The sequence below is a fragment of the Pseudorca crassidens genome, chromosome 11 (assembly GCF_039906515.1).
Source record: "Pseudorca crassidens isolate mPseCra1 chromosome 11, mPseCra1.hap1, whole genome shotgun sequence".
Taxonomy (NCBI): domain Eukaryota; kingdom Metazoa; phylum Chordata; class Mammalia; order Artiodactyla; family Delphinidae; genus Pseudorca; species Pseudorca crassidens.
This window is the reverse complement of record NC_090306.1, coordinates 42,227,625-42,251,031: the sequence shown is the minus strand read 5'-3', so window position 1 is coordinate 42,251,031 and position 23,407 is coordinate 42,227,625. Positions and strand designations below refer to the sequence as shown.

At 40.0% G+C, this 23,407-nt stretch overlaps 1 protein-coding gene and 1 non-coding gene across 9 annotated transcripts; both read left to right on the top strand.

Annotated features, from left to right (window-relative positions):
- The first annotated feature begins 5,451 nt into the window (after window positions 1-5,451).
- Window positions 5,452-5,580, top strand: LOC137203062 (small nucleolar RNA SNORA18). The gene has a single exon (XR_010932890.1). It is a non-coding gene; the product is annotated as a small nucleolar RNA SNORA18 (small nucleolar RNA).
- Window positions 5,581-14,165: 8,585 nt separating this feature from the next.
- ASB8 (ankyrin repeat and SOCS box containing 8) lies at window positions 14,166-22,302 on the top strand. Of its 8 annotated transcripts, none has more exons than XM_067696341.1 (5): window positions 14,210-14,321; window positions 14,766-14,962; window positions 16,887-17,050; window positions 18,514-18,618; window positions 20,470-22,302. In XM_067696341.1, the coding sequence occupies exons 3-5, from the start codon at window positions 16,922-16,924 to the stop codon at window positions 21,100-21,102; spliced, it is 867 nt and encodes a 288-aa protein (XP_067552442.1). In that variant the 5' UTR covers window positions 14,210-14,321; window positions 14,766-14,962; window positions 16,887-16,921; the 3' UTR covers window positions 21,103-22,302. The 8 variants fall into 8 exon arrangements, with proteins under 8 accessions (XP_067552441.1, XP_067552440.1, XP_067552446.1 ...); XM_067696346.1 differs by lacking the exons at window positions 14,210-14,321; window positions 14,766-14,962 and adding exons at window positions 17,276-17,529; window positions 20,297-20,380 and having other exon boundaries at window positions 16,911-17,050; window positions 20,453-22,302; XM_067696340.1 differs by lacking the exon at window positions 14,766-14,962 and having other exon boundaries at window positions 14,166-14,321; window positions 16,891-17,050.
- Window positions 22,303-23,407: the final 1,105 nt, after the last annotated feature.

Sequence of the window (23,407 nt, the reverse complement as noted above, 5' to 3'; positions counted from 1 at the left end):
TGTATTTCTGTGGTATCTGTTGTAACTTCTCCTTTTTCATTTCTAATTTTATTGATTTGAGTCCTCTCCCTCTTTTTCCTGATGAGTCTGGCTAATGGTTTATCAATTTTGTTTATCTTCTCAAAGAACCAGCTTTTGGTTTTATTGATCTTTGCTATGCTTTCTTTGTTTCTGTTTCATTTCTTTCTGCTCTGATCTTTATGATTTCTTTCCTTCTGCTAACTTTGGGTTTTGTTTGTTCTTCTTTCTCTAGTTCCTTTAGGTGTAAGGTTAGGTTGTTTATTTGAGATTTTTCTTGTTTCTTGAGGTAGGCTTCTATAGCTATAAACCTCCCTCTTAGAACTGCTTTTGCTGTATCCCATAGGTTTTGGATCATCGTGTTTTCATTGTCATTTGTCCTAGGTATTTTTTAATTTCCTCTTTGATTTCTTCAGTGATGTCTTGGTTATTTAGTAATGTATTGTTTAGCCTCCGTGTGTTTGTTTTTTACATTTTTTTCCCTGTAATTCATTTCTAATCTCATAGTGTTGTGGTCAGAAAAGATGCTTGATATGATTTCAGTTTTCTTAAATTTACTGAGGCTTGATTTGTTACACAAGATGTGATCTATCCTGGAGGATGTTCCATGTGCACTTGAGAAGAAAGTGTAATCTACTGTTTTTGGATAGAATGTCCTATAAATATCAATTAAATCTATCTGGTCTATTGTGTCATTTAAAGCTTCTGTTTCCTTATTTATTTTCATTTTGGATGATCTGTCCATTGGTGTAAGTGAGTTGTTTAAGTCCCCCACTATTATTGTGTTACTGTCGATTTCCTCTTTTATAGCTGTTAGCAGTTGCCTTATGTATTGAGGTGCCCTTATGTTGGGTGCATATATATTTACAATTGTTATACCTTCTTCTTGGATTGATCCCTTGATCATTATGTAGTGTCCTTCCTTGTCTCTTGTAACATTCTTTATTTTAAAGTCTATTTTATCTGTTATGAGTATTGCTACTCCAGCTTTCTTTTGATTTCCATTTGCATGGAATATCTTTTTCCATCCCCTCTCTTTCAGTCTGTGTGTGTCCCTAGGTCTGCAGTGGGTCTCTTGTAGACAGCATATATATGGGTCTTGTTTTTGTATCCATTCAGCAAGCCTGTGTCTTTTGGTTGGAGCAGTTAGTCCATTCACATTTAAGGTAATTATCGATATGTATGTTCCTATGACCATTTTCTTAATTGTTTTGGGTTTGTTTTTGTAGGTCCTTTTCTTCTCTTGTGTTTCCCACTTAGAGAATTTCCTTTAGCATTTGTTGTAGAGCTGGTTTGTTGGTGCTGAATTCTCTTAGCTTTTGCTTGTTTGTAAAGCTTTTGATTTCTCCATCTAATCTGAATGAGATCCTTGCCAGGTAGAGTAATCTTCGTTGTAGTTTCTTCCCTTTCATCGCTGTAAGTATATCATGCCACTGCCTTCTGGCTTGTAGAGTTTCTGCTGAGAACTCAGCTGTTAACCTTATGGGAGTTCCCTTGTATGTTATTTGTCATTTTTCCCTTGCTGCTTTCAATAATTTTTCTTTGTCTTTAATTTTTGCCAATTTGATTACTATGTGTCTCGGCGTGTTTCTCCTTGGGTTTATCCCCTATGGGACTTGCTGTGCTTCCTGGACTTGGGTGGCTATTTCCTTTCCCATGTTAGGGAAGTTTTCAACTATAATCTCTTAAAATATTTTCTCTGGTCCTTTCTCTCTCTCTTCTCCCTCTGAGACCCCTGTAATGCGAATGTTGTTGCATTTAATGTTGTCCCAGAGGTCTCTTAGGCTGTCTTCATTTCTTTTCATTCTTTTTTCTTTATCCTGTTCTGCAGCAGTGGATTCCACCATCCTGTCTTCCAGGTCACTTATCCTTTCTTCTGCCTCAGTTATTCTGCTATTGATTCCTTCTTGTGTAGTTTTCATTTCAGTTATTGTATTGTTCATCTCTCTTTGTTTGTTCTTTAATTCTTCTAGTTCTTTGTTAAACATTTCTTGCATCTTCTCGATCTTTGCCTCCATTCTTTTTCCGAGGTCCTGGATCATCTTCACTATCATTATTCTGAATTCTTTTTCTGGAAGGTTGCCTATCTCCACTTCATTTAGTTTTTTTTCTGGGTTTTTATCTTGTTCCTTCATCTGGTACATAGCCCTCTGCCTTTTCATCTTGTCTATCTTTCTGTTAATGTGGTTCCACAGGCTGCAGGATTGTAGTTCTTCTTGCTTCTGCTGTCTGCCCTCTCTCTCTTTCCTTTTCTTGGACCTTCATTAACTGTGAAATATAGGACAAATATATAAAAGTAAATAAACGTACATGTACAATTTAATGAATAATCACTCTACCGAGGTCAAGAAACAGAGTACTGCAATCATCTTTCCTCCCCTCCCCAATGTCCCTCACTGCTATGCTGAAGTCAAAACTCCCTCCCTCCTGTGGGTAACCACGGCCTTGATTGCCCTGATAATTGTGTTGCTTTTCTTTATAGTTTATCACATATTTATACAGTGCCAAAAATGTAGTGTGATTTTGCCTGTTTTTGAACATTATATGGATAGAATCACAATGAATTCATTCATTTGAACTTTATATGAATGAAACCATACAATTTATCATTTTGTGTCTTGCTTCTTTTTCACATTATATTTGTAAAAGTCATCAGTGTTTTGGGGATACCTGTGCATTGTTTATATTTATTTTTCTACTGTATTCCATTGCATGAATATACTGCAATGTATTTATCTGTATTCTACTGCTGTATTCTACTGTTGATGGACATTTCAGTTGTTTAAAATTTTAGGATATTACTATTGTTACTAATGTTCTAGTACATATCTTATGGTGCACATAACGAGTTTTTCTAAAGTTTATACATACAGGTGGACTTGCTGAATCATAAGGTATGAGCTTCAGCTCTATTAGAAAGTATCAAATTATTTTCAAAAGTGGTTTTGTAATGAGTTACACTCCACCAGCAGGGTAAAAGTTCTCATGACTCCACATTCTCTCCAACATTTGGTATAGTCAGACTTTTAATTATAAATTTCTCTCTGATATAGTAATCCCAAGTGTCTAGACTGTGCCTGGCTTATAGTATGCATGCATTAAATATTCATTGAATAAACTAATATTTCTTATTTTCCAAACGTGGGAGTTTTCTAATTATCTTTTGGTTATTAAAACTTAAATCCATTGTAGTTGAAGAACCCTTCCTGTTCAATATCAACCTTTGGAAATTTGTTGAAATTTTTCAAATAGAAAAGTTGTTTGCAATTGTTATATATATGCATCATGGAAGAATATGTGTTTTGTGTTTGTTGGATGCAAGGTTTAGAGACACCCATTAGTACAAAATTTAAAACAAATTTATAAATTGTTTATTAAAAATTTTTATATCCTAAGTGATTTTTTTCTATACATATTACAAATTACTAAGAAGAGGTTTTTATAATCTTCCACTATGTTTATGAATTTATTCTTCTGATACATTTTTTGTAGTTCTGATAATTTTTGCTTTATATATTCTAGTGCTATGTTGTAAGTATAATTTAAATTTTTGAATTGTCATATTTTCCTGGTGAATTGAACGGTTTTCATTGGGCAGTGTTTTTGTTCTCTAATAATGCTTTTTGCCTTAAAGTCAATTTTGACTGATGTTAATATAGCTACACCAGCTTTCTTTTTTTTTTTTTTTTTTTTTTTTTTTTTTTTTTTTTTTTTGCGGTACGCGGGCCTCTCACTGTTGTGGCCTCTCCCGTTGTGGATCGCAGGCTCCGGATGCGCAGGCTCAGCGGCCATGGTTCACGGGCCCAGTCGCTCCGCGGCATGTGGGATCTTCCCGGACCGGGGCTCAAACCCGTGTCTCCTGCATCGGCAGGCGGACTCTCAACCACTGCGCCACCAGGGAAGCCCCCAGCTTTTTTTTGAATGGGGTGCATATCTCCTTTTCCATTTCTCTACTTTCAACTTCCTAAGCTTTAAGTGTGTTTCTGACAGATAGCATATAGTCACATTTTGTTTTGTTTTGCTTTTTTTCCATTTTAGCAGCCTTTGTCTTTTATCTAGTGCATTTAATGCAGTTATATTTAATATTAATAATTTGGATTTAAACCAGATTTGTGGACTTATCTATTTCTCATTTCTATTGGGTTTTGCCTCCTATTTTGGAAGATCTTTTATTATATATTTAACAATTTAGGATTGTTGTGTCCTTTTGCTGAATTGACTACTTTATCATTATGAAATGGCCTTTCTTTATTCCTAGTAATATCCATTGCTCTAATATTTACTTAGTCTGATATTCATGGAGCCATTTCACCTTTTTTTTTTTTTTTCGCGGTATGCGGGCCTCTCACTGTTGTGGCCTCTCCCGTTGCGGAGCACAGGCTCCGGATGCGCAGGATCAGCGGCCATGGCTCACAGGCCCAGCCACTCTGCGGCATGTGGGATCTTCCCAGACTGGGACACGAACCCGTGTCCCCTGCATTGGCAGGCGGACTCTCAACCACTGCGCCACCAGGGAAGCCCCATTTCAGCTTTTTTAAGTGTTTGCATGGTACATATTTTCTATTTTTTTCTTTTGTCATATCTGTGCCTTTACATTTCAAGTAGGTTTTCTATAGATAGAATGTACTTGAGTCTTACTTTTTATCTAACCTGACCATCTTTACCCTTTAATTGGGATGTCATTTATACTTATTATAATTATTAATAAGATTGGATTTCCATCTATCATCTTGCTGTTTTGTTTCTATATGTCTCATCTGTTCTTTGTTTCTTTTTTCTTATTTCCATTCCATTGTTTAGACTAAGTGAATTTTAAAATGATTTTTTTACCTTGGCTTTTGGCATTTTAGTTCTTCCTCCTCTTTTCTCTTTGTTTTGTTTTGTCTTTATTGCTTTAGAGCCATTCTTTCCAACAGAATTTTCTGTGAAGATGGAGTTCTGTGTCTGCATTGTCCAGTATGGTAACCACTAGCCACATATGACTATTTAAGACTTGAAATATAGCTAGTATGACTAAGGAACTGAATTTTTAATTTTTTTCTAATTTAAATTTTAATAGCCACATATGGTGAGCGGCTACTGTATTGGACAGTGCAGTTCGAGTTTACAATGTACACCATTATCTTGTCACAGTGCAAGAAACTTACAAAGACATACTTTCATTTCCTCCCTTATGTTCTTTGTGGTTTTGTTGTCACACATATTACTTCTACATAAGCTAAAATCCCAAATGCAGTTTAATTATTTTTACTTTAATTATTTATTTTTTAAGAGATAAAATTTGAGAAAAATATTTTAAAATATTTTACCAAGTATTTTTCATTTTTTGCACTCTCTATTCCTTTGTGTTGGTCCAAATTTTTCATGCTATTTTTTTCTGCCTGAGGAACTTCCTTTAACATTTCATCTTCTGTTTGTTTAAAATGGTCTTTAGTTGAGGTCTATCCCAATGAGGCTTTTTCTGTAAACCTACATCATTGGAAACGCCTCACAGAGTAACTGTGGTTTCCTTTACTCATAGAACTACCTGTTAGATCAGGGGGGAAGAACTACAAGACAGAGCTGCCAAGTAAACTATGAAAAACCTAACAGTCAAATTTTTTTTATCTTCGGTATTGGCATATCCCAATGATCTCTATGTACTGTTCTAGGGTTTGATGGCTTAGGAGTGAATATGATTTGAACCTAACACATTTTTAGAGGGTGTCAAATTCAGAACCAGGCAGACCCATCTCCTGACCCTAAACATGGTCCTAAAGTAAATTGCTTGAGGGAATTGGATCCCAAAGATTACAGGTGGGGAATTTTGAAGTGTGTCCATATTCCACTGGAGATCAAAGAAGCCCAACTAAAAGAATTGTGGGCTGACTCACATGACAACTTCTTTTTGAAAGGGCTATTTTATCTTATTGAGTTATTTGTAGTGAGGTGGATGGACCTAGGGTCTGTCATACAGAGTGAAGTAAGTCAGAAAGAGAAAAACAAATACCGTATGCTAACACATATATATGGAATCTAAGAAAAAAAAAAAAGGTCATGAAGAACCCAGGGGTAAGACGGGAATAAAGACACAGACCTACTAGAGAATGGACTTGAGGATACGGGGAGGGGGAAGGGTAAGCTGGGACAACGTGAGAGAGTGGCATGTACATATATACACTACCAAACGTAAAATAGATAGCTAGTGGGAAGCAGCCGCATAGCACAGGGAGATCAGCTGGGTGCTTTGTGACTACCTAGAGGAGTGGGATAGGGAGGGTGGGAGGGAGGGAGACGCAAGAAGGAAGAGATATGGGGACATATATATATGTATAACTGATTCACTTTGTTGTAGAGCGGAAGCTGACGCACCATTGTGAAGCAATTATACTCCAATAAAGATGTTAAAAAAAATAATGCCACAATGACTAACCTTGTGCACATATTATTTCAAGTTTGTGCAGTGTACTTTCAGTATAGATTTCTAGAAAATGTGATTGCTGGGTTAAAGGGTGAATGCATCTATGTGTAATTTTGCTAGATAATACAAAATTCCCTATAAAATAGGTAACTAATAAGGACCTACTGTATAGTACAGGGAACTCTACTCAATACTCTGTAATGACCTATATGGAAAAGAATTTGAACAAAAAAAGAGTGAACATATGTATATGTAGAACGGATTCACTTTGCTATACAGCAGAAACTAACACAACATTGTAACTCAACTATACTCCAATAAAAAATTAATTCAAAAAATACAAAATTCCCCTCCTTAAGGGCTGTATCATTCTACACTTCCACCAGTAGCATATCAATATCTCTTTCCCTAGAGCTTTGGCAACAGACTGTTCTCTCAGACTACTGGATTTTTGCCAACACAGCAAGAAATTCTATCTCAGTGTAATGTAATTTGCTTTTCTTTCTTGAGTGAGTTGAGTGTGTTTCACTATAAAAGGGGCACTTGCGTGAATCTTTTAAAACTATCTGTCCATGTCTTGTGCTCATTTTTCTACTGGGCTTCGTCTTTTTATTTCTAGAAGATCTTTATATATTCGGGAGATTAAATTTTTCCTGTGATAGAGTTGTTAATATTTTGTCCAGTGAATTCTTTGTCTTTGGTCTTACAGTATTTGGACCATGTAATTTAAAAAACTTGTATGTAATAGAATTTATCAGTCTTTTATTGATTCTATATTTTGAATCATGCAAATGCTTTCCCCACCACCCCCATGGTAATACTATACAGAAATCCACGCATGTTTTTTTCTATAACTTGTATGGTTTCCATTTTTGTTATGTTTAATTAACTGATCCATTTGGAGTTTATCTTGGTGTGCAGTATAAGCTATAGATACAAGTTTATCTTTTTCCAAATGATGCCTAGTTGTCTCAACAGCATTTATTTGAGTCCATTTTTTCATTATTTTGAAACGTCCTTATCATTAATAAATTTCTTCATGTATTGGATTGACTTTATGTTATGTTCCACTAGTGTCTGCCTATTCATGTACCAACTCTACACCATTTAAATTATGAAGGCTTTATAGTACTTTAAATGTCTAGTAGGACTGGCCCCTCCTCATTGCTCTTCTTTTCAGGGTTTCCCTGGAAGTTCTTGTTTATTTTTTCCATATGAGCATAAGAATCAATTTGTCTATCTAAAAAACAAACAAAAATCTTGTCGAAATTTTTATTGGAATTATATTAAATTTACAGATTCACTTAAGGTATGTCTTTTATTTGTTCAAGTCCACTTTTGTGTCTTTGGGTAATATTATAAAATTTTTCTCATAGATTTTTACATATTTCTTCTTAACTTTATTCCTAGGAGTTTTGTGATTATGGTTGCTATTAAATGGGATGTAGGTGTTCTCTATGTTATCTTCTCACTGGTTCTTCCTTGTTTCTATGAAGCCTACTGACTTCTGCAAATTGCTTTTATATCCTCCTGCCTTACTGAATCATCTTTTTGTATGCAGTAGTTTTTCCATTGACTTACTTTCATTTTCCAGACTCACCATCAGATTATCTACAATTCTCATACATTTAATTCTTTCTTTGTAACAATGCTGTGGCAAATACGTCCAACAACATGTTAGATGTTACAGTAGTAGTGGATAGCCTCGTTTTGTTTTAGATATTAGTAGGAATGCCGCAGCTGCTTTCCCATGAAAATAGTAAGATAGATGTTGGTAAGCAAGATACTTTGTGACATTAAGAAAATAGTCTTTTATTCCTCTTTTGAAAGTCATTTTTACTAGGAATACATCTTGAATTTTCTGAAATATTTTTCCAGCACTATGGAGATAATTGCAAGATCTTTTCTTCTTATATATAATAACATTATTAAGTATATTAATGTATATTATAACATTGAACCATCTTTGTATTTCTGAAGCAGTTGACACTTGGTCATGACATTTCATGCTGTTTGATTCCATTTGCTAATGTTTTATTTAAGATATTTGCATTGATATTCATACATGAGATTGTGTTCCCTTTTGTGCAATCTTTATCCAATTCCGGTTTCAGTGTTATATTTATTTCTTTAAAGAATTTTTGAAGTTGTCTTTCTTCTGTGTTTTGGAATAGAATTGAGATTGTAAGTCTTTAACTCAAAGATACAGAAAACAAATCAATGAGGAGAGGGAAGGAGGTAGAGACAAGATAGGAGTAAGAGATCAAAAGGCATAAACTACTATGCATAAAATAAATAAGCTACAAGGATATATTGTACAGCACAGGGAATATAGCCAATATTTTATAATCACTTTAAATGGAGTATAATCTATGAAAATACTGAATCACTATGTTGTACACCTGAAACTCATATAATATTGTAAATCAACTATTCTTCAATTTGAAATAAAATAAAATAGATTATAGGTCTTTAAAGAATCCAATTTGAAACCACCTTTGGTATTTTTAGGGAGATTTTAAAAAAAATATTCTATCCAGTATTTTAATTGTTTTCAGAAGAATGACTGGTCTAAATAAGTTATTACTTCTTTTCCTGAGAAAAAACTCCCCCCTTTCTTTACCTTATTTACTCCTTCTAATCTTTCAAGACTTTGTTCAGTTATCATCTCCTCTGAAAAGTCTCTGAAACCCCCAGGTTGTGCTAAGCTGCCTCTTTTCTGGGCTTCTTCTGGCCATTGTTCATTCTTGCATAGCTACATTATATTGAAGTAATCTTTTAATGGTATCCTTACTCTGCCCCTTCTATAATCCATTCTTCAACAGAAAGTCAAAGTAATCCTTTAAAAACACAGTTGTGATCATGTCACTTGCATAAAACCTATTGATAGCTGCCTATTCTTTTGGGATAAAGTTTCGAATCCTTCACGTGGCCCCCAAGACACTGCCTGATCTGGAGCATCCTTACCTTTCTGGCCTCAACTTGTGCCCCAGCCTCCTTATTCTAACCTCTTTCTCTTCTTCCAACTTCCTAAGCTCTTTCCTTCTTGAAGTCTTTGAATACTCTTTTCCATTTGCTTGAAGACCCACTCCCTTCACTTCCTCCACGCCTTTGATCTGGCTATATACATGTATCTTCCAGGTCTCAGGGAAGTTTTCCCTGAACTCCCAGTCCGATTGAGGTCTTCTTTGAAAGGTCATATTATCCTCCACTCTTTTCCTTTATGTAACTTATCACTATTGTGATTATTTAGGCATTCAGGTGATTCTTTAATGTTCATTTCTCACACTAACCTATAATTTCCCTGGAGACAGGGACCGTGCTGATCTTATTTTCAGCTGGATCATAACAAACAGCAAAATAATAGGATTAAATAAGTATTTGTTGAATGAATGGATGAACGAAGGAAGGAAGGGAAAAAAACCTAATTATTGAACTCTGAGCAAGAAACCTGAAAGAACAAATGCTCTATTTCCCCTCCAGGGGGAGACATACTCCTACTAGAAGTAGCACAGGCCTAGGAGAGCTCAAAATTATGAGATCAACCAAAGCTTGCTTCTCAAGCCCCTAAAATTGATCCGAAGAATCCAATCATTTCCTTGCTAGTAGGACTCTTCAGATCAGGCTGAACCACTCACTGAAACCAGGCAAGTGGGCATTTCCTCTGTTAACTTCCCTCCCCTGAACAATCTTAAGAACTCTCCTGCTAGAGTTAGTCTACTCCAGTCTTGGTTTGCTAGGAAATAACTGCTCACAATCTTGAAAAAAATAGTATCATGTATATGTAATTTAAATATTATCATTAACATTGTTATTTGTATTTTTACTGTAACTTTTTTTCAAACTCCCTCAGACAGTCTTTCTTTATAAAGTCTCAAAATTATTCTGATAGTAGAAAATACTGGTAACCTGTAGGTCCAAAAAATAATAAAATACTGATGAAAAGCTAACTGAAAAAAAAAACCCAATGATTCATAAATTTCCCCAAGCCTTGGGGAAATTTAAAGGGAAAAAGAGCAGAGTTTGAATACTGAGAGTATGTCTGCCTCTGAGCAATTCTGAAAGAAGTGCTTGTTTAATCTTGATAACATGTCTTGGGAGACTATCCCTGCTGTACATTAATACTGTTCTTTTCTTCACTGAACTACTTTCTCTAGGACAAGGTTTAAGTGTATAAAAAGTTCCATGAGGTTTACATTATATTTCCCTGAACTTTTTTTTTCTTTTCCTTTGCTCTATTTCCAAAGCCCTCTTTCAACTTTCCTTGTAAATGTGCCACTGACTTTTTTCTCAATATCAGGAACCAGTACATAGAGGCATTCTGCTATCCCTGTCTTTGAGAAGTCAGTTCACCATAGTTCAATTCAGTTCGCATTTATCCAATACCTACTGTGTGTTTGGGACTGTGCTATGGGGAGAGGTGAGCGGAGGAAATCTGCCTGCCTTAGCTTGCAGTGAGCGGAGGAAATCTGCCTGCCTTAGCTTGCAGTGTAACTGAGAGGCCCAGACATTTGGTAACCTCCTTGAACAAATACATAGATGACATAGATAAGAACCAACATTTATATAGTTTAGAAAACCACTTTTCACAAATATGATCTAAGTTTTGTGAAATTAACTGTTGGGGGTAGGTGTTGCTACTCTCATCCTGTTGTAAAGTCATCAGTAAACTGAGATAACGTAACTTGCTTAGACAAGTAAGGTAACTAGAGCTACTATCAGAACTGGAACCTTGATCCCTATGGTGTTTTCATGGATATTTCATTGTTTCTAAATTAAGGAATACACTACAAGTGATAATCCTAAAACTTAAAGAAACTCAAAATAGAAAGAGAAAATGCACCATTATACTAATGAAAGAAAGCTATTTTTCCCAACCAGTCTGACACTTGGATCTTATCTTTTCACTCCACGTTGTTAATTTTGACAGCTTTCCTTCACTCTTAGGGTATCTCAAACTTCCTTTTGGTTCTTTTCATTTTCTTTGGTGATGGGGGAAGAGCTTCTTTGGAAGGAATCACTTCTTCTTACTTAAGTCACCTTTCTCTAGGAAAGGTGTGAGGAAAACTTTTTCATCAACATTAGTCAAGCAGCCCCTGAAGAAGGACGAGGCTTTTTAGTCAGAAGAGTAATCGATGAGTTCTAGACAGAAGCCAGAAAACTTGTGTTTCGTGTTACCACTTAAGAGAGGTTGCAGGGCAGAATTCCTCTCCTCCAGAAATTGTCGTTCTAGAGGACTGCGCTCAAAATCAGGAAACGGTTTGGAGCCAACTGGTGAAAAAAGGAGTTTTTTCACTCCAAAAAGGAGTTGTACAAAAGCCCACCACTGTTAGGTTGCTGCAGCACTCAAGAAGAAAGACACCCAGATTTGTAACCTGGGACAGTTCTGTGGCATCTATCCACGGAGACTGGATACTAATATATGTTGAACAGTGATAACAGCATTCATTACAAGCAAAACATTATTATCAGATTTCTAGTTCCAGTTTATGCCAAGGTCTGAAAATAGGAACACTAGTTGTACTGTCAATCAACACCATCTCATGAACAGTTCTTCAAAACAGAACTAGAACTAGCAAGGGAGAGAAGAAAAAATAAAAGTCTTATGAGAGACACAACATATTAAAAAAAAAACCAAACTCAGGGAATCACTTGTAATCAAAGCATGAAGATCGTAAATAAGCTGAAATATATAGAGATGGTGTTGGGATGTTGAATGGAAGATTCATGGGATATGATCAAAATACCACTTTACTTTTTGGCTTTTATCATCTTTTAAAAATATTTATTAGGAGGGGATAATTCATGCCCCTGAATGGAAAATTGGGCAGATTCTCTGACTTTTTGTTTTATTCTTTGATAATGGACAGTATTTTAAGTAACAGTCATTTTAAGTCAAAAAAAGAGTCTTGATTTAGTAATTAGAATGTTTCTAGTCCAAGATGGTAACCAAATACTTCAGGCTTCATTCTAAGGTGCTAGTCTAAGCCCTCTCCTCCCCTCCCCCACGAGGGAGGGCTGGTGGCTGCCTCCTGTGGCTGGTGGCTGCTGCCTTCAGGTTTCTCCTCAGCTTACCACTAGCTAACTGCTGTTTGATCTGCTGTGTACAAGTGGGAGGAGGCAGGACAACCAAGGGGATAGGGCAGTTCTGTTTTGATAGGATGGGTCTGTACTACCTGGGTCTGGTACATGGTTACTCTTTCTCTTGTAAGGTGCTTTTAGAGGTTCTTGGGAGAGTCCCATCATCAGAGACCTCTCACTTGAGTCCCTTTGGCCTAGACAGACACAGGTGGTTGTCTGCAACAGCCTCTCTGGTTTCTAGGATTCCTGCGTTCATCTCTAACTTCTGGTCACTGGGTCCCTCTACACCTCTAAACAAGTCTTCTGAATAGACCAAAGGCAACTTCATGCTGACTGTCCTCTATGTGGCCCACATTGGGTCCAGGAAAACATTTCACATTTGTCATCCCTACCGAATCTGGGTGTGCTGGTGGATCCCAATGCAGCCACCTCTGTTTTATGGCCACTGCCTTCTTTTATTTATATGCAAGAGTCAGTGCAGTCCTCTGTGTTTTACAACTATGGGAAACAATTTCCAAGCTCTCTGGTCCCACAGAGTCCCCTCTTTAGGCTTGAGAAGGATGCAGCACCAGCACTGCCTCTTCCTCTGAGTGGGAAGGGAGCGGGATCTCAACAAAACACATTTCTCCACAAGAAACCTCTTCACAGACCCTCTCTCTCTCTACACTCTCTTGATCTCACCATGAAGTAGAACTGTTCTTCAACATCAGCTTTGTACAGTAAAATGTTGTTGAAATAGTGATCTTTAACTGCAATTGACTGTTTGCAAATCTGTCTCCCAATCCTTAATAATAAGGAAATGTACTAAGCATCCTTAATTTATACGATGCTGGGAGGAGACTCACTGAACTTTTCCAGTTCGCCATTCCCTCGCTGACATACAAGAACTATCTGGGCCCTGCTTTACTCTCAAACTGGTCAAATTCTGTTGCTCAGAGCAAGCTTTGAGGAAGGGGTGCTGGGGAACTCTTGGTTAAACGGGCTGCGGGGTAGATCACGGCTCTTAACAGTCTGCCTGTGTGGGCTGCTTTACTCTTCGCATGCACCACCACGTGCAGCTGGCTTCGAAATGTTTATGCTTTGTATGGAAAAAATCATCACTCGGAGGTGTCAGCATCTCTCTGGTTGGGAAAGGTTAATGTCAGCATGTACGTATTTGTTCAGCCCTCAACATTTGGGCTAGTGCTCCTCATGAGTGCTTGTTTATCTTTGATATATCAATAGTTTCCTTTGAGGGAGGGTGGACAATAACCAGAAGGGTTCCGAGGTGCATCGATGCGTTCCAATGTTATGAAAAATGCTGGAAGTCTCTTTTATTTGCCAAAGACACTTCTTACTAACAGTTTATTCTCCTAACGAACCGCATCGGTGTCGCGAGTTTGGGAATAATCTGGGAATTGGCTGTTCAGGTCCGGTATCAGATGGAGACAGTGGGAGGCAGCGGAGGGCTCGGATGAACTCATTGCAGGCCTGCTCCACGCAGGCACAGCCCCACGGAGTTGGTCGAACAGCCAGCGGGGAGTGAGCTCTTTGCCCACGACCGCCACGGACTCAGCGCCCGGCCAGCAGCCGACAGCGCCACATTGCGCCTGCGCAAACCCTGTGGCGGGGCTAGATAGCAAAGTGGTTAACTAAGCCTTGGTTGGACCAAGGCGGCGTCACAAGCCTGCGCAGGCGCGTTCCGCCTTCGGACACTGGTCGCTGCGCAGGCGCCCGTTCTAGTCACCTATCCTGTAAACAGAGGGGCCCCCGGGAGGCAACTTCTGCTTCCGGGTCACGTCTTGACAGCGGCTTTCACCACCCAGGTCAGCCCTGCAGTTCGGTGAGTGTTACCCCGCTGCAAAAATGTCTGCAGCCTGGTTCCCTAATCCGGGGCACCACGCCCAGTAACGCTTCTTCCACTCGCAGCTCGGGGTCCGCCAGCCCTCGAGGCTGGTACCTCGTTCCGGGCCTTGGGGAGATCGGGGCAGGGGTTGGTCCGCCTCAGGGGCTCCCCTGCCAGATTTCGCGACCCCGTTTCAATACCGGCCCCGGGAGACCCGCTGGAATTGCTGCGGTCTCTGAGGAGCCTGTGCGGAAAGTGACACCACATGTCTTCGCATTTCGTGCAGTTGTCCATCAGCCCCCTAGATTCGGCGAGACCAAGCTGCCGCGACTCCTCCCCCAAGCAGGCGCGCTGGGGCGGGGGCCCGCCTGGGTGGGCGGAAGCCTGGCCTCACTAGCACCAGAGCTCTTGAACGTCACCTCTCTCCTACTTTGCTTCTAGCTTCGCAATAAAAAAAAACAAAAAACAAAAAAAAAACAAACAAAACCTTGGGGTTGTCTCTGGATCCGAAGTGAAAGAAAACGGGAGAGAGAGGACTTTCAGCACCAGCAGAGGAAAGGGGAGACTTGGGGTCAAACCGTGCATAGGCTGCTGCCCGGAGATACGTCGAGTTTAGATTTCGTTGACCCTCCCTGACAGTGAATGTTGTCTATGTGCCCCGAAGTTTCACTCTTCAGCACGAGCTTCGAGGCGGCAGCAGCAGAGGACCAGTGGTCATATTCTGAGTTAGGAGTTCTTAGCCTGGAGCCCAAGGGCTCTCCGAAAATGATTGCAGGGTCTAGTTTTTTCAGATTATCATGACCCAGAAATGGTTAACAGAACCGCTTCGGTGTAAGCCTTACACTTTGGACGCTCTGTTTTCTGCCCCCGTTCTTGAAATCGTTGACTCAAATGCAGCTATGCCTTTTTCCCCTTTTTCCTTGCAACAATGAAGTGTAAGATACAGACCCTTTGTCTCTGAGGAGTTTCGTGGCTGTTGGAGAGATTAAAACGTATGCCAAGTCTAAACTATCTAGAAAATTTCAGGGAGGCATATAAACAAGTGTGTAAGTTTACTTATTCTTAATAAAGTAGGGGAGAATACCCAGTTTGAATCATTGATACCTATGAATTGAATATTTTTAACTTGCATTCCATTAATTAATACTGTATATATTTTAAACAGATAAATGGCTACTGATTAGCAAAATGGAAACTATTAGAGTTTATAGTATATTGCATAATGTATAAGGGGATAGTCCTTCACAAAAGGCAAAAATTACATAGTATGAAATGACCAAAATAATTTTTGGATTTTTCCCTTAGTAGTCATCATATGCATAAGATGTTTAATTACTGCAAGTCTTGGATTTTTTTAGGATCCAAAGTAATAAGCTTTACACTGGTTCAACAGATATTTATTGAGAACCTGCCATGTGCGAAGCACTGTTAAAAATAACACTGTATTTACCGCCAAGGAGCTTATAGTTTGATAAGAACATGGATTCCTAAACAGTTATACCTAGAGAGCCGTACAGCATACCGTGCTTTCTCTACAGTTTGATATATGCTTTTTCATAGAAATACTCCACCTTCTTTGCTGTAATCTTAAATGTTCCCCAACTGATACATGGCTCTTATACAGCTGAAACTTATCATAGTTGAATTTATGTATATTGCATTATTTTCTTCTTCCAACGCCGAACTCAAGTCTGCTTCACAGTTGTCACAAATGGCCAATTTTTAAATTCATTTTTCACTCTTAAATGTGCTTGTTTTCGTACAACTGCAAGCATATGTCATTGGTGTGAACTTTGAAATTTTTTTCTAATTTTATATAGATGACCCCAGAGTAATTATACTTTGGCGTTCCTTCCTTATTTTAGAATATTACCTCAAAAACTTCCTATTTTTTTCTTTGCTGAAGACATTTTAAACTGTTTCACAGATGCCTTGTCATTTGTATTTGTTCCATCTCTTCTCACAAGTAGCAATCACTCCCATACCCTTTAGTCAGTCAATCAACTAGTATTTATTAAGTACCTACTTTTTGTAAGACTCTGTGGCTGGCCTTATATGGGCCAAAAAAGTAGAAAACAAGGACCTTGGCTTCCAATTGATTACAGTTTAGATGGAAAGACAGTATGACCATAACTATACTGCAAGGCCACATGTAACAAGTAACCTAAAGGGGATGCTGATAATAAAGACCACATAATTCAGAGGAGGAAAAGAATGCTTTGTGGCATCTTTAGCCTTTAAAAGAATCCCCTTCCTTGCCTAGTCTTTTTTAAACCACACAGAGCTCCATGGGGAGCTTGGAGCCTCTTGGGGAAATCTTGTGCTAGGCTAGGTAAGAGAGTAGAACTGAGATTTCAAGGGTCAGAACATTTGCATCCAGGTTTACCCAGCTCCTTCAGCAACTATTATAATCTATTTCTTATGATTAAGAAAAAATATTAATGAATGAATCATTGATCTATTTGAAATCTGGTTTTAGTAGTGGGAAGGCCTCAGAGAACCTCTAACTAAGGACAGGTGTGCTCAGCGAGACTGTGTATGCCTAAAACATCTTTGTTTCAGGCAGTTTGGAGCATGTGAACGTACTCTGAGCCTTGATGAGTTCCAGTATGTGGTATATTATGCAGAGCATTCAGAGCAAATACTCTCTCTCAGAGCGCTTAATCCGAACAATCGCTGCCATTCGCTCCTTCCCACATGACAATGTAGAGGACCTCATCAGAGGGGTGAGTGCGCTGTGTTGATGCGAGAGCCCTTGGGGAGGTGAAGTGGGAAAGCTCCCGGGGAATCCTAATGGATGACAGGTTTGCAGCTCTGACTCAGCACAAGATCACAGGGAGTTTTTACAGTCTTCTAAAATGTATTAACTTGACCATTAAAATATATTTAGCCTATGTTTTGCTTCTCTTCCCTTCTGCCTTTCACTTTGCGCCTATGATATTTTTCTTCAGGAATTATGTTCTAGATAAACCTAGTCCCTTGTTCTCTATAAAATCTCCGTCTGCATATGGTGCACATGGGACCCAGCAAGCTCAAAGTCTTCAACACATGCTGTACTAAGGGAGGAAGGAGGCAAGCAAAGCATAAGCGGCTTTCAAATCCTTGTGTTTTGTAATAATTACATGGAGAGATATCACTGGCCTTCTGTCTTACCAACAGCCACCACTTAAAGGTCCACAGAGAAGATCAACCCCTAACATGCATGGTAATTTTTGACTTAAGAAAACTTAACTATCTGATGTCTAACCACTACTATTCAGTAATTCTGTTGAATGACTAGTATCCTAGAAGGGCTTTGATGCCTTTTTCTGTGTATTATTCCTGTTGAAGAGAAGTTACAGGGTAATTTTTTTGGTCACTAGAGAATGCATCCAGATAGTTACTTCTGTACATTCTTTTTTAACAACTTTAGAGTCCTTATTTAAAGCCTAGAGCCCTGTAGCTGCTTCAGAGTTGTGTGGCACAGCTGTGAGAAGAAAAAGTCATACAGCATTAGCTTGTTCTCGGCAAAAGTGGTATCAGAAGACTCAGCAGTAGAAACTTGGTCACGTTCTAATTCTAGCTCTGCTGCTGAGTCATTCTGTGACTTTGGTCTGCTGTGGTATCTCCGTCTTCTTTACCAGATTTGAAATAGAAGTACCAGTGGGGGGCTAGGTGGCAGAGAATGCTGATAATAATAGGCTACTTTGAAGATGTTTATAAACAAAGAGATAACATTAAGATGACCTTAGTATTAGTGATGGTCATCTGTCAGGTGGCAAAAGAGCATGCCAGTTCTCCTGGCTTCAGGCTGAAAGACTCCCTTTCCTGACTTTTTCAGAGCATGGTAGCCATAGAAAGTTGATTGCTTTTCCAGCCTTCCTGCCTGATGATAAGGTTCCACTGCTTTTACATATAAGGTTATGTCCTCAGTGATGTCCAAATGACCATCTGGCAGTCTAGCTTGTGGAGAATCTTAATGACTTGATCTACGGGAGCGACAGTTCCTTTCGTTCATCTTCAGTGTATTCTCTTGGTTTGGATATTGGCATTATAATATCATTTAATGAATAGGAATAGAAACTGGGGCTGGTAGTATGTTTACAGTACAGAGTTAGGACCCTTTTCCCCCCCGGACCTTGTTCTGAGTCTTGTCCTGCGTGGTGAGCGAGAGCTGAAGACACCGATCGAACTTTCCTTCCGCCCACAGGGAGCAGATGTGAACTGTACCCACGGCACGCTGAAGCCCCTGCACTGTGCCTGCATGGTGTCCGATGCTGACTGTGTGGAATTACTGCTGGAGAAGGGAGCTGAGGTAAGGTTTCTGACGCTGTCACATCAGTGATGCACTAAACTTGAGCTTCACACTTTCCTACAATTTCTTGTCTCTTCTCCCATTTCTTCCCACCTTCTAGCTCCTGGTAACATCGGCATGGCCAATATTAAAACAAAATGTAATGGTGAATCATCCGAAGTATTTCATTCCTTTGCCTTTCTTTCTTACACTGTCCGTGACTCCAGGAAGAGGGAATTTTTATCTCCCCTTAATCTCTCAGCCTTCCTTCTAGGGTTGTTTATATTTCCATTTAATCCTGTCATTGCCTGTTGACTATCCAGGCCCCTCAACCCTGATCCAACGTAAACCACTTGAGACTTGCTACTGGATGTTCACTTCTAATACCTCCGTCACTGGAAAATAGATCACTAGGCAGTCCCTTCCCCAGGACTGAGCTACTTGTGCTCTTTCTGCCCACTGATTTTTTTTCTGTCTTAGCGTATCTTGTTCCTATTTTCTTTCGAATGTATCTGAACATAAAAAAACATAGATTACTTTTTATTGGCATTAGCAAGAAGCAGCATAGTATAATGGATGGTTAAAAGAACAGAGTCTGGAACCATACTTCATAAATTTGAATTCCAGCTCTGTCACTTCCAGCTGTGTGACCTTGAACAAGTTACTTAACCTTTCTTTGCCTCAGTTTCTCCATCTGTAAAATGAGGATGATAGTGGTGTCTTCTTCATAAGGTTGTAAACTGTTTAGAGCACTGGCATGTAGTAATTACTAAGTAAGTGCCTATTAAATAAATAAACCAGCAGTTTCAACAGCTTTTGAGGCATCCTCAAGGTGCACATGCTGCGGCACTCATCTGAATCAGACATGCCATGAAGCTGGTGTGCAGGCCCCAGACACACTGGTCGGTAAGCCTGCTGCAGCCCCCAGCTTCCTCACCTCCACACTGCCATGTTGTTCTCTACTTGTCATTAACTATCCCATAACTTTTATGAGTGACCCTGAAGTGAAAGCCAGTGATTAATGTCAATGATAAAAGTGAAACTACCCCAGGGGGCGGTGGGGGAGGCAGCTTTTAGCTAAGTAGAAGGTTGAACTCAGTTAAATATTGCAGGGTTTTTTTTTTTTTAGTGCCTTTCATGGGAGAAGATAATTCGCTATTTAAACCTGGGATCTGAAGTCTTTGTAGCCTTCAAAAATTATAGGTGATGCTGAGTTTTAGCAAGCCAGCTGCTCTTCCAGCACTGGAAGATCTGTGTTCTTTCCTCCACATGCTTTCCTCCAGGCTCTCTTGTGACCTCACAGCATATGTTTGCAGGGGGCTGACTTGGATGAACAATCTGAGCTTCTCTGGATGGTTAAAGAACACAGCAGAGCTACATGGGCAGAATCTTGACCTCATTATTTTTCAGTCTGGTTGCCGTTAGCCACGGGATACAGAGTGAGTCAGGATAAGTAAAATAATCCAAAACCTTTTCTCTGGCCAGTATATGCAAGCCGCTTTCCAATAAACATCTTTCAGAGTAGTTACGAGGACTTAGACTTCATCTTCTTTTTCTTTCCCCTTACCCTGTGGTAGAGGTCCTAGTGAATAGTAAATAAGAACGTGGAAGCAAAACCCTAGATAATGCAGGCCAGCTAATCGGTGGACATCATAGTGTCAGTTGTCTGGGGACAGTTGTTTTCCTATTTGCTCCTCAGCTCCTGTCATAGCTCCATCCTGATCACCATGACTCCCTGGGAATTGCTTGTTGACCCTCATGTTCAGAACGTTACATAGCAAAGGTAATGGATAGACACATGCAAGTGTCTTTGCCAGCCTGTCGTCCTCTCAGTCGTCTATACACTGTAATGTAGTTGCTCCCCCTTTACAGGTGAATGCCCTGGATGGTTATAACCGAACAGCCCTCCACTATGCAGCTGAGAAAGATGAGGCTTGTGTGGAAGTCCTGTTGGAATATGGTGCAAACCCCAATGCACTGGACGGCAACCGAGACACCCCACTTCACTGGGCAGCCTTTAAGAACAATGCCGAGTGTGTGCGCGCCCTCCTGGAGAGCGGGGCCTCTGTCAACGCCCTGGATTACAACAATGACACCCCGCTCAGCTGGGCTGCCATGAAGGGAAATCTTGAGAGCATCAGCGTCCTTCTTGATTATGGTGCGGAGGTCAGAGTCATCAACCTAAAAGGCCAGACGCCCATCTCCCGCCTGGTGGCTCTGCTAGTCAGGGGACTTGGAACAGAGAAAGAGGACTCTTGCTTTGAGCTCCTCCACAGAGCTGTGGGACACTTTGAATTAAGGAAAAATGGCACCATGCCACGAGAAGTGGCCAAAGACCAGCAGCTATGTGAAAAACTGACTGTTCTGTGCTCAGCCCCAGGGACCCTCAAAACCCTCTCGCGCTATGCTGTGCGCCGGAGCCTGGGACTCCAGTATCTGCCGGATGCGGTGAAGGGCCTTCCACTGCCAGCTTCTCTGAAGGAATACCTGTTACTCGTAGAATAGCCCAGAGGAGACGAGTGCACCGTCAGGCAGGCAACTCTGGGTGAGGTTTTGCCCTGCAGCACTGTCTCTGTCTTGGAAAACAGGGAAAGCAGTTGTTCCTGCTCTGTGGTTTCTATTTCGAGGCAACATGTCACAACAGTAACCTCCACATCACCTCCCCTCCCCAAACCAAGCAACCAAAAACGTCCCTCACTTTTGTTTCTGTTTCTTACTTACCTGGCCTTTCATATTGCACCCTGAAAAGGAAGAGGTCTCCCTAACCCTCCCTTTAGGGAAAAAGTCAACAGTGAGACTAAATTTGTCTCGGAAGATGAAGCGTATTTATAGAACATGTGTTTGGTTTTCCTTTGGGGACCTGATTAACGTTTTCAGAAGAATCCCTCTTAGAAACATTTTAATTGATCTGTGAAGAAGTTTAAGAAAATTCCAGCTAACAATTGCAGCCCCCAAATGAAGATACTACAACCTCAAATGGTGTGCAGGTTCAGAATTGGGCTGGATGATATCCCTAGAATCATCCTGGGGCATTCAGAAGGGACTGGCCCCCTTTCTCACCATCGAAGGGAAGGGCAGCCTTTGCTTCTTTTCCATGGGTGTGCCCAAGGGTTACAGTAGTTCAGCAATATTATTTTAGAAAGACGGTCTTGCTGCTTTCCATATAGTAGAAGGGATAGGAGGTTCTAAGCAGTCCTAAGAACTAAAAGTCCTCAGAACTTTTCTTCTAATGCAGTTCTTTCTCCTCCTGACAGCCAGTTTGCTCTAGTGGGCTTGATAGGCACTTCCTGCGCCGTAGGCAAAGGTGTTTGCTGTAGCACAGGAGGACGTGGGCTGGGCTGCCTTTTCTCTCTGGTCTTCTTCATTCACTCTGCTAAGAGTTTGGAATTTGTTTTGTTTTGTTTTCAGGTGTTTTGGAAACTTTACTTTTTACTGATCTATACTAGACATTGGTGGAGGGGGTGGAGAGTTGAGGAGTGGGGGAGGAGCATTATAAGAGCTTCCTCAGAGATGACCCACCTACCCAAAAAAGATCTGTTTTAGTGAACAACACTTAGTCTACAGTACTCTCCCTTTTCATGTTCCTAAACTAGATCAAGTTGTTATTGATCCTAGATGACCTTATGCAAATGTGGAAAACTTTTTTTTTTAACTGATTGGGAACTATAAATAAAAATGAACTGCTGACACAGCTAATTTGAAAAAGTTTGTCCGCTTTTGTCCTTTTGCTGTTGGTGTTTTTTGCTCACTTAAAAAAAAAAAGAAATAAACAGTTCTAAAAGCAAGTTTGGTAATTTCTACTGTTCCTACTTTTCTGTACATTATTTAATTACCGTGAGCCTCAGTGTCCTCATCTCTGAAATGGGGCTGTCACCACCACCTGCATTGGCTGTTTTGAAGAATCAGTGATAACAGTGCTTGATATTAATTTTTCTTCCCCTTAAAGAACTGTACAAAGAGCATTTGGCTGCTTTAATGCTGGGCTCTGACAAGACTTCTCGGTCATTTTTTGTTTGCTTTATAAATTATTTTATTTTATTTATTTTTGGCTGCGTTGGGTCTTCGTTGCTGCACATGGGCTTTCTCTAGTTGTGGCGAGCGGGGGCTACTCTTCATTGCGGTGCGCAGGCTTCTCATTGCGGTGGCTTCTCTTGTTGCGGAGCACGGGCTCTAGGCGCGTGGGCTTTAGTAGTTGTGGCACGCGGGCTCAGTAGTTGTGGCCCACGGGCTTAGTTGCTCTGTGGCATGTGGTACCTTCCTGGACCAGGGCTCGAACCCATGTCCCCTGCATTGGCAGGCGGGTTCTTAACCACTGCGCCACCAGGGAAGTCCTCGGTCATTTTTTAGAACTGTTTTTAGGGTATAGCAGTTATACTTTGGACAGCCAGCAAAAGTGAAGTACTACAGATAATCCTTTCCTCCATCCCTTGTAAAACCTCAAACTTCCGTCCTGCTTCAGCAAGCAAGCGAGGAAACTGTGTAGGTTGGGAGGAATATGTACGCTTGTGCCAAGAGCCAGGATCTGATTATTGGAGACTAATCTCAAGCCTGGCATTGACAGGGAAGCATTCTATCAACTGGGGGAACAGTCTGTAGTCCCAATCCTAAGAACCAACTGTATTACATGGATACTTGCTAATGAGGCAGTATGGGACAGAAAACAAATTGAGCTGAATAAGAACTGACAATTTTCCTAATCAGTATTTCAACCAACCCACCAAACTAGGTCCAGGACTGGGTGTCTCTATTTCCCAGGCATTCAGGATGTACATGTCTCCCCACCGATGGTGTCTGGCTTTCATTGAGGAAG